This window comes from Hevea brasiliensis, chromosome 16, assembly GCF_030052815.1.
Source record: "Hevea brasiliensis isolate MT/VB/25A 57/8 chromosome 16, ASM3005281v1, whole genome shotgun sequence".
Lineage (NCBI taxonomy): Eukaryota > Viridiplantae > Streptophyta > Magnoliopsida > Malpighiales > Euphorbiaceae > Hevea > Hevea brasiliensis.
The window spans coordinates 38,518,377-38,529,722 of record NC_079508.1 but is presented as its reverse complement, the minus strand read 5'-3'; the positions used below and the strand labels follow the sequence as shown (position 1 = coordinate 38,529,722).

Here is an 11,346-nt window from a genome sequence, read left to right as displayed (position 1 = left end):
CCAACGAATTCAGATGGAGATGTAATAGGAATATACAAACAAGAAGGGGGAGGAGGGGAAGAAGAGAGAGAGGGGAGAGGGGGGAAGAGAGAGAGAGAGAGAGAGAGAGAGAGAGAGAGAGAGAGGAGTATTTCTAAAATCAAGTCTCACCACATTTCTAATATCTACTCGGTCAAACTCGCACGCAATCATAGGAATGACAATGAATTGAATATTTCTGAATTAAAACCTATTGAGACCGGTTTGGATAATTATAATTAGGTTTGAGATTCAAATTTAAATAGAATTTAAATTTTGCATATTAAATATTTATTTTTAATCTATTTATATAAATAATTAATTAAATATAATATATAAATACTTAATGAAATATAATAAATTTTTATAATAATATTTATAAATTTTTAAACATTATTTGAATCCATATTATAAGGTATGATGAAATTTTTACACTGGTTGTCACCTACCGCAATCCTCCTTTTTTCAGGCTTGAGACCGGCTAAGCGTAAACTACTTAGGCGAAATTTTTAAACATTATATTTTAAATAAATATAATTTAAATAATTTATAAGATTATTTTCAAAATAAATTATTAGTAAAATTATATTTTTGTATAAATTATCAAGTGAAGTCAAAAAATATTTAAATAATAATAATCAATTTTGAGATAAATACAGATAGATAATTTAAAATAAATTTTAATCTAATACATCACAGTTTGAAGAACTGTGATGATGTTAATCCAGCTTCGTTGAAACTCTTTCATCAAAGGTAGAAAAGATAACCAAATAAAGGAATAGAAATAACAACATTATCGTTACATTCCATTTCTTTTAAAGTAACCAACATGACAAGAAGAGGTGAGGAAAGTAACTCAGAACAGTACAGGATAGTCTTTGACCTTATACAAAATCACATAAAAGGACCCTCCAAATAAATTGGTTTAGCATTTATACACAATTAAACAAAGTTCATACACAAAAGAAAATTTAAAATACTCTAGGCGTGTTACTTACAGAGCAAAGCAAGACGGACATTAAATCCCAAACACGTTCACACAATGCTTCCCGATTCCACAATAATATTTTCATCTCAAAGTCATCACAGGCCATGAATTCGGCCCAGTTGCAGGCAGCAATGGCCGTACAATGGGCACTCGTCTCACCACTGAAAATGCTTCATTAAGACGTCCAGCGCGACTGATGAACTGAGAAACCTTCTGCAGACACAGAAAAAATGAAATCAATACAGGACATAATTGTTATCTGTCAATTTAAGTAAAATATTGTTTCCCAACTTGACACTGAAACACAAGTTAATTTGCAATGGAGAATAAATGGATAATTAAAAAATTTGTATTCAACAACTTAAAACAGAACAAACCACATCTTCTCAAGTGTACACTAAAAAGATTAAAATTGCTGTTCCTATGTCTGTACAGATTTTAAATCTAGTTGAGAAAACAAACACAATCAATGTTTTCAAAGCCAGTTGATCATTGAACCAGTAAAGGCAGAGGGTTAAGAGTTCAAAGTTTAATTGAGATCGAACCGGTATATTATTAAAGATATACTATAAAATTAATAAAAATACTTTATTATAATTAATATTTTTATATATTAAATAAATTTAGTTAAGTTTTAATATGAAAATATTTTTAAAAAATATTTAAAATTTTTAATTAAAATTTTAAAAAATAATAGGTAATTTATCTATCATAAAGAAATATTTAAGAATAAAATTTTTTATAATAATAAATTCATTCATACCAATGAAAAATAAATGTTGATATATTAAATTACATAATACAATATACTTTTAATGTATAAAAGATAATATATATATATATATATATATATATATATATATATATATATTGTGTTGTATGAGAATTCGCAAAGTGCCGCTGTAGATCAAACCCAACCGGACCAAGGTCCAGTCCTGGTTAAACCGGTCCGACCGGCCAATCTGGTCCGAGTTTGAAAATTATTATTCACCCACAAGCAGCAATAACTATCTTAATCATAATGAATGAAATAGTTGTCAAATGCTCAAACAGTGCAGGCATTTTTAAAGTAAGAGGATGCTTATGATGTAACTTTGACATGGTATCAAAGGCATAAATGCACTAGAGCACACAGGGTTCTTGGGGCCTAGGAGCAAGCTGCAGGCACACGTCTTGAGGAATGCAAAGCACACATTTATTGATGTCAGTGGAATCCTAGTATATAAATATATAATGTCTCAGTTCGTATGTCTTAATAATTGAGTGCAATAGCATCCAAAACTACAACGATAATCATTAAAACTCGTACAACATAAGTCATTTTCACATTAGAATGTAAGAAAATAGAAAACACCATGCACTGATAATCGAAAAATATCATAATATCCAACCACAAACTCTACCCTGCAAGCTATTCCTAGAAAAATCAATGGTAACCTGTCCCTCATCATCATCGACTGCAGATAAATTCTTCTTCTCCCCCTTAATTGGAACTTATTCCCTTAACACCTCCATTTCCATATGTCTTTTAGATATAGTCATATCATCATGTATAATCTCTAAGAGAGAAGCCCTAAACCTAGGAGCACGCATGCAAGCTGCTAGGATGGAGATAGGCAGGGCAACATGCCTTGTTGAGATATTCAGCTTTTAACAATGTTATAAAATGAACTCATATAAGGTGCCTAACTGAATGCCTAGGCTCAAACATTACAAATGGCACCTGGCCTAAGCCCACCCAAGGCACTTGGCCTAACGCTTACATGAATCTGGAGCCTAGGCACACTTTTGATAACTCTGAACTTTTAGGAGCATCACTCTCAAAGTTTCTGAACACTAATATATATATATATATATATATATATATATATATATATGGGGTGGAAGGGGTCAAGAGAGAGAGAGAGAGAGAGAGAGAGAGAGAGAGAGGAGTAAGTACATATTACATGATGTATGTGATGTTCAAGATCAGCTTCAATAAGATAGAAAGAGAAGCAACCAGTTAGAGCAAAGTGTTACGTAGCAAGCTTCTGAATGTCTCCAAGATCCAGAATTGAAGAAGAAGAAAGAAGAAAAGGAAGAGGAACAGAGGAAGGAAACAGAATAGGGAAGAAGAAGAGTAGGAACAAGAAAGAAGAAGAAGGAGAGAGAGAGAGAGAGAGAGAAGGGGCAAATTAGAGAAAGAGAGAGAGAGAGAGAAAGAGAGAAACATTGTAGTATTATTGAATTCTTGATTGATTGAAATCAGTTACAGTACCATTCCTATATATACAATATATTCTCCTATACATCCTCACAACTCTTATTCTCCTTATTATCATAACACAAAGTAAACAATTAAGCCAGCTATTCAGGTCCTAAACAGTGAGTATCACTTAATTGCTCCAATAAGTTTACAATTCACAAGCATCATACAAAGGGGTTAAACGTATTCTGTCAAATAAATATGAACAAGTTATTCCACCAATAAGACTTCCCAATGAACATAAAAATTCCACAAGTCAGGGGCTTCAGAGCATGTAAAGGCAACCACTAACAATTTTCATATCCAAATTATTGAGCTTCACCTTCATCTGATGCGTCATCTTACATACCCCAGAAATATCCACCAGGGGGTTACAAAAATGCAGCCTGGTCTTAAGCTATTTCATAATGTGGAATGGCAAGACTTTTCCTAGACCTAATAAAAGTAACAAAGAGTCTGTCCCGCTATTTTGTGTCACGTATTTTATCAGCTTGACAAAAGAACTTAACTAACCATCTTAAGCCTCCGCTAAGTAACATTTTCTCTGCGTCCCAGTGTGCCTTTGTACGAAGTTTTCCTACTAAAAATTAAAAACGGGGGTAGACAAGGGAGTCTCGCACTTAAACTGGACATGTCTAAGGCTCATAACAGGGTATAGGCATTCTTGGAGCAAATGATGGGTAAATTGGGTTTTTTTTAGGGTTAGAATGCTTTTAGTTTATGATTGCTAATAAATGGACAGCTCAAGTTATGAAGCATGTAGACAATGACTTAATCAGTTCTTACTAATGGCTCCCTAGTTAGCCATATCCATCCCAAAAGGGGCCTCTGATGAGGAGACCCTCTCATCGTCTTACCTGGGTTCAAAGGGCTTGTCAGGTCTAAGCCAAAGCAAACAAAGAGGGTAATCCCAGCAGGTGCAAGTGTGCAAAAGAGAACCAATTGTGTCACTCCTGCTATTCACTGATGAAAAAAAATCCTTTTTACCAAAGCACACCACATAATTGCTTGACAATTAAATGGATTTTATAAGAATATGAGCAAGCACCATGCCAACAATTTAACTTGAGTAAATCGATGGTCACCTTCACCAGCAATGTACCGAACAATGCAAGGAATTATGTTATAACCATCGTGGTGTGTGAGAGATTAATAGACATTAAAAATACCTAGGTTTGCCTACTACTATTGAGAGGTCAGGAAAATTTTCAATTCAGTTAGTAGGCAGAAAAGAACTCCAAGAGTGGAAAAGAAAAGTTGCAGGGAGCAAAGCAGGTTCTTATTAAATCTATAGCCCATTCAATTCTTAGTTAAATGATGTCCACCTTTTACTGCCTCAAAGACTTGGAGATAAAATTACTCTGCAATATGGAGGCTTTGCAGGGGCGAGGAGGAGAACAAACCAAAAATTCATCAGTTGAGCTCAACCAAAATTTATGCATCCAAAGCAGATGGAAAACTGGTAGTTCAAGATTTCTGTCCTCCAATTTGGTTCTCGTAAAACAAGCTACCAAGTGGTTAAAAATCCTGTTTACTGTCTTTGATTGCAGTAGAGCATAATGCGCGTAATTCATAGATTGAAATTTCGCAGTCACAGTCACGGATAATGGAATTAGATCTGTAACGACCGTAACATAACAGCAACGACCTATCATTACACAACTTTTTTTGAAAAATTTGCAAAAGTTCACGAAATGAAGAGAAATTTAAAAATATTAGCAAAACTAAGATACACAACTAAATAATAAACATAAATATATCAAATAAAGATATTAAATCTATTATTTTTAGATATCATTAGCATTAATCAATTTAAAACTAAAGTAACTACACGTAGATAGTAAAAAACTAACATTATACTCTTAACAAACATTTATGAAGCCTAAAAGTTTTTTTTATTTTATTTTCTAATCACTTGTGTCTTTCACTAAAATTAATTTTGAAAATAGTTCAAAATTAGAAAAAAATAATAATAATGTATCGATCAGGCAAATTAATGCTTCATGCTATAAATTTAATAAAAAAACATAGCATCAAACATAATTGCCTCCAACAAATGAGCAAAAAACACAAAAAAAAAACGTAAAAAAATAAATAACTCATCTTTTGCAAGATATGGATGTGTAGAATTAGAAAGATAGTTTATGATCTTAGCTCACTAGTTGATGATCTTAGCTCAAGAGACAATAAGTGAAAGATTTGTGGGAAAATAGAAAATTTTATATGAAAAGTTGAAAGAGAGTGAGACATAGCAACTTAAAACTCCCCAAACAAGAAACAAAGTATGAGGAAGAGCTACTGCCCCCATTTGGACCCAAAAAAAGTGAGGTAACAGACCATTACTGTTGCTTAACAGTAAATAACGGCCGTTACCATTACGTAAAGGTTGTTGCAGATGCACTTTTTCTGTTGCCTTTTAATAATGGGTGTAATGGTAACGGAAACTTAAAAAACCTTTAAATAACCATAACGTTATTCCCCTGGTGAAGATTCCCTTACTGCTAATGTTGGGTTCAATCCAAGCTACAGGTGGCAGTATGTTTTTAGCAAGGGATTTATTGAGGCAAGGCATGGCATGGACTGTTGGAGATGAGGAATATTAACGTTTGTAATAACAAATGGACTCCCACTCCATCCACTTCCAAAATAATAACCCCATGTCACATGTTGTGTTAAAATGCTGTAGAAGCTCCTGATGATAAAACACAGTTTTGGAACACTGAGCTGCTGAAACAAGCTGATGCTAACACTTATTTCAGTGTTAGGGTTTTTATCACTGGATGTTGAGAGAATCTTTAAGATTCCTTTTAGCTTTCAAACACCTAATTATAATATGGTTTGGCACCTTGCAAAGGATTGATTATCTTTGATTGATATGGAACCCATCCAAGTAGAAATTGAATATGGAACCCATCCAAGTAGAAATTGAAGTGAGTAAGAAAATACAATTTGGGCATCACTGGACTTTGGCCACCAAACAATTAAAATGCATTTCGTGCATTACTTGGCCCTCAATCTAGACCATCCTCCAATATTCTGTTCTTAACTTTGCTAAAACTACAATCCACATAGTTTTATAGATTCCTTGTTCTGATACCTCATAATTCTATGCAAGCAACTTTTCTTACTTCTAACTTGGCAATCATATCATCACACATCTACATCTATCCAACACTTTATTATTTGGCCAGTTGTGGCTTGCTAGATGCCAAATACCTTGTAAACTTCATGTTCTGGTAGTGGTACTACCATATTTCATTTTTATTTCATACAGCAAAAGATCAGTTCCAAGGGGGTATAACCACTATTTTAGCTCCAAATGCCTAGGATGAGAAAAGAATAGGAGCATAGGCTGACGCCATGTTTTGTAGTTTGTCCTTTGAAATGTAAGGCACACACAAATAATAAGAATTCATATGATAAAGATATGCCAATTTTGAAAATCTTTGGAAAGAATGTTTTAATAAATCACAAAATAGTGGGTTAAAACTAGTGCAGCACGGTAACTTTGGCTACAACAGAAAAATGTCCAATCTCGATATGAAATCTAGAGTCTGAACATCTTGCAGATATCACTAATACTAACTCATACTCACAATTGGAAGTTAAAAAAAATCTAACCATACTGTCACCAATTTAAATCGCCAAATTAAATATAAACAATGACTGACCTTGTCATCCACAGTAACCTTAAGTGGCAAGCTCCTTATCTTGCTCTTCGTCTTGTACAATCTCCGTCCCAAGATAATAAATCCCATTACAGCTGCAGCCATAGAGAAAGACCAAACAGGACCGACCCTGAAAAGACAATATTTCAACAATTCAAAAGGGACCTTCCACCACACCATCTTCCTCTTCGCCTCACTACCTGCTGGTTTTCTTTCTCCGACTGCAACAACGCTCAAATTGTCCTCTTTGGGCGAATTTTCAATGTTGGACTCACCCAAAAACTCAGAACCCTCATTCACCTTCCCAACATCACCAAAAACCAGACTATCACCACTTGAATCAGCCCAGAAATTGCTCAAATCATTATCCTCTTCGAAAAGGGCCTGGTTTTTCACGTTCTCCTCAAAGCTTATTTCATTTTTACCCTCCAAGTTACTAAAATTACCTTCAGGAGACTCAAATTGCCCTTCCTTACCATCTTTACCTTCAATTTCTCCAATCCCCTCAAAACCAACCTCGGTTTTCATGTTTTCCACAGTATCCAATTCGTTTTTCACATCAAAACCACTAAATTTCCGCTCATCAGACCGATCACTGCCCGAATCAGACCAGAGCTCGCCAGAGTTCCTCCTCTGATACCGAGTCTCTGGCGCAGGATCAATCCAACTCGGATTATCAGACTCCACAGAACCCTCTTCACTAGCATCAACAGCAGTTTTGGCATATCGGTTATTATTTTCAAGGGAGAAGTAATCTAACCTGAGCACACCTTCAGAATCAGCCTCAATTTCATCAAAATTCCTGGAATTATTAGCAGAATTGGGCGAATTAATCAGGCCGGCATCGGAGTTGGCTAGGACCTCCCAGTCTTGAAACTCAACTGATGCCTCTCCTTCCATGATTGGCTTGTATTGGAGGATCAGAAGTGAAGAATCTATGGAACCTACAATGGAAGAAAGAAATGGGAAGGAGGAAAACAAAAGTGGCCAAGCGCAGAGATTGGTTTTTAATAGGTAACCCTTACACAGTTATTTGGTCCCCACACTAAATTATTTTAATTTTTTATTTAATTTTCAACCAATAATTAAAGTTTATTCATCTTAAAATATTATAAATAATTTTTTATTTTTTAAAAAATTATTTTTGCAATAAAAAATTTTACTTCCCAAATATTATACTAGATAATTTAATTTAATTATATAATTTAGAATTAAATTATTCTTATTTTAAAATATTCTAATGTAATAAAATTTTTGCAAGAAATAATTTTACTTCAATAATTATATTTAATTTTAAAACATTTATTTTAAATATTATGTATGTGAGAAAAAGATATAAGAGAGAGGACAAAAGAGAGACTGATAGGAAAGGAAGAGTGTGTAAGATATTATTATGTTAATTTTGTAGAATTTATATGAAATTTCATTAATTTTAATTACAACAAATTATGTAGAATTGAATTTAAATTTTTTAAAATTAAATATAAAATATAAAATTCAATTAGTATTAAATTTATTTGAATAAAACATAATTTTGGAATTATGGTTGAAAAATTAAAATATTAATTTGAAATTACTTTTTTAAAAAATATTTAATTGAAGAATTTTTTATTTTAAAATTTATAGTTAAATATGTTAAATTAAAATTAAAATTTAAAAATTCTCAATAAATATTTTTAAGACAATTCTTTTAATAATAATTTAAATAATAATGTTAAATAACTTAATATTTAACTGATTGAATCTAGCCAATGGCATTATATCACATGGTAAACATTGGTGGTGGGGTGCATTGGAGTTGGCTTTTTATTGTCAATTCCAATTAAGTTCCTAAATTTAACAAAATTCATATATTATTCTTTTAATGTGAGTTTTATGGCCATTAAATTTTATTCTTTTAATAATTTAATTCTCACATTTTAATTCTATTAATAAATTAATTCTTAAAATTAAATAATTGTAAGAATGAATTTATTAGTAAAAATAAAATATGAAGACCAAAATTCTCAAACTTATCATAGAGATTAATTCGTGAGTTTTATTTATTATACTAGGGAATTGGTTGTACATTATTTATTAATAATTTTAATTTACATATTTTTTTAATTTTAATATATAAAAATAATGTAATGCTTAAAATTTTTATTAATATATTTCAAATTTTATTTTATTATCTTTATTTTTCAAACTTTTTAATAAAAATTTCATAATAAAAATAATTAAAATTTATATAAATATAATATAGATATAAATATATATGAAATTAATATATTATAAGTTACCTTATAATAATTACTACTTATTATAGTATTAATAAAGTATTTATTAAATTATTTATAATTTATATATAATATATAAAATATCATGTATTAACTATGTGATAAGAAAATATTACATGATATTTTCTTGAAAATATATATTTATTTTATATATATATATATATATATATATATATATATATATATATATATATATTTTTTTTTTTTTTTTTTTTTTTTTGTTAGAGGGAGAGAGACATATCCTTTTCAAGGCAGAGGGAATAAGAATGGCATAAAGCAGAGAAGAAAAGAGGGGACAATTTCGACAAGTTGCTGCAATTCATTAAAGCTGGCAAGGGTGGGTGTAAGGGTGAGCATTCAGTTTAAATCAAACTAAACTGAATCGAATCGAATCGAATTAAATTATAAAAATTGAATCGTAAATTTTAGAAATCGAATCAAACGAAATGGGTAAAAAATTGAATCGAACTGAATCGCTCTATTTAGGTTCGGTTCGGTTTAAATCGATCGGTTTGATTTTTTATTATTTTTTAATTTAGACTTGATTTTCAAATTATTTGGTCTAATTTTAACTTTGGTTTGAATTTAATAACCATTAATCAATGAAATTAAACAATTAATATATATATATATAATTAAATATAATTCATAAATTTTCCATGAAAATAAATCAATTCAAAAATCGATTCAGTTCGATTTAGTTCGATTTGACTATATAAATTACTATTTGGTTCGGTTTGATTTAACCGATTTTTTTCTCTTCAAAACCGAACCGAATAGAAATAACCGAAATTTTTATAATATAAAACCGAACCCAACCGATTGAATTTTAAAATCGAACCGATTGAATTGAATTGACTCGATTCGATTTGATTCAATTTTTCGATTTGAACCGGTGAGTGACCCCTTTTAAGAGTTTCCAAATCTAAACATAAAAATTAATTAGGATATATTATAATTTAATTTTTAATATTTTCATTATTTATTAATTTATTTATTATTTTAAAATTACATTAATTAAATTTTAAAATTTAATTTTGTGAATGGTCTTTTCATTAATATTTCGTAAATGTTAATTATTATTTAAAATTGTTAATTTTTTATTTTAAATATTACATTAATTAATTTTGAAGATTTAATTTTTATCTACTAAATAGCTCATTCATCTAATTTTAGGCATTATTTAATTTAAATTCTCTAATTTCTAGGAAATTCACATTCAGTAAGTAATTTATTCTCATGGGAGTAAATAAATTACTTCATGAGAGGTGAAAGAAATTATTTCTTTGACTTTCCAAGATATTGAGATAAAATATCAGCTAAATAAGATAAATTTTTATACTTAGATTTCATTTGTTTTAAAGAAAATAATTTGTATTGAAAAATATTTTTCATGAAAATACTTTAATAATATGTTTTATATCATGTATGTATAATTATTTTTATATTTTAATAAAATTATTAAAATTTAAAAAATAAAAAAAGGACTTTCTTTTCAAAAAAAAAATAAAATCATTTTTCTTAAAAATGATTTAATTTTTTTTTACTATAAAAATATTTACCGTTAACTAATTTTTTTTAATGCCTTAAACATTAAAAAAATATTTTTTATAAAATAAACGAAGCTTAAAATGGAATCCATATCATTGTGACGATCCAGGCTTTTCTTTTTTATTTTGGTATTTTTCTATTTTTGTAAACTTTATTTTTTAATTATCACTCATCAACAAATCTAATTTAAGGTATTGAATCATAATAAAATTTATTAACTGATATCTTAGTTTTTTTTTTTTTTTTCTTTCAATGAATCAAAATTACATGGACACTTTATATAGAGTTCAAATTCCAAAACTTTAATTTTAAGATTAGCAATGTTTCATCATTTTTTTTTAATTTTTTACTCTTTTTATATATGATTGTCAACCCACTCTTCAGCTAATTAGATCTGAAAGATTAAGTTATAATAAGGGTTAAAAAATATAAGAGATATATTAACATTTTTTTTATTGAGTTAAAAGCACATAAATACTTTATATAAAATTTAGGTAATATTTGATATGAATGAATTTTATTGCAAATTTTATGAAATTTATTTATAAATTTAAAATTTTAACTTTTAATTTAAATAAAAATTCATTTAAAATTCTT

The 11,346-nt window shown here is 29.6% G+C and overlaps 1 protein-coding gene across 2 annotated transcripts; it reads right to left on the bottom strand.

Annotated features, from left to right (window-relative positions):
* Positions 1-797: 797 nt before the first annotated feature.
* Positions 798-7,911, bottom strand: LOC110651257 (uncharacterized). Of its 2 annotated transcripts, XR_002494116.2 has the most exons (3): positions 6,923-7,911; positions 1,017-1,219; positions 798-927 (listed from the first exon to the last, which is right to left on the bottom strand). XR_002494116.2 is itself a non-coding variant. In XM_021806530.2 (2 exons), the coding sequence occupies exons 1-2, from the start codon at positions 7,817-7,819 to the stop codon at positions 1,088-1,090; spliced, it is 1,029 nt and encodes a 342-aa protein (XP_021662222.2). In that variant the 5' UTR covers positions 7,820-7,910; the 3' UTR covers positions 798-1,087. The 2 variants fall into 2 exon arrangements, 1 of the variants encoding a protein (XP_021662222.2); XM_021806530.2 differs by having other exon boundaries at positions 798-1,219; positions 6,923-7,910.
* Between the last annotated feature and the right edge of the window lie 3,435 nt (positions 7,912-11,346).

Coding starts and splice junctions, on each gene's coding strand:
- LOC110651257 (XM_021806530.2), bottom strand. CDS start 7,819: ATGGAAGGAGAGGCATCAGTTGAGTTTCAAGACTGGGAGGTCCTAGCC. Junction 1,220..6,922: donor AGGTTACTGTGGATGACAAG/GTCAGTCATTGT, acceptor CTGTGTCTGCAG/AAGGTTTCTCAGTTCATCAG.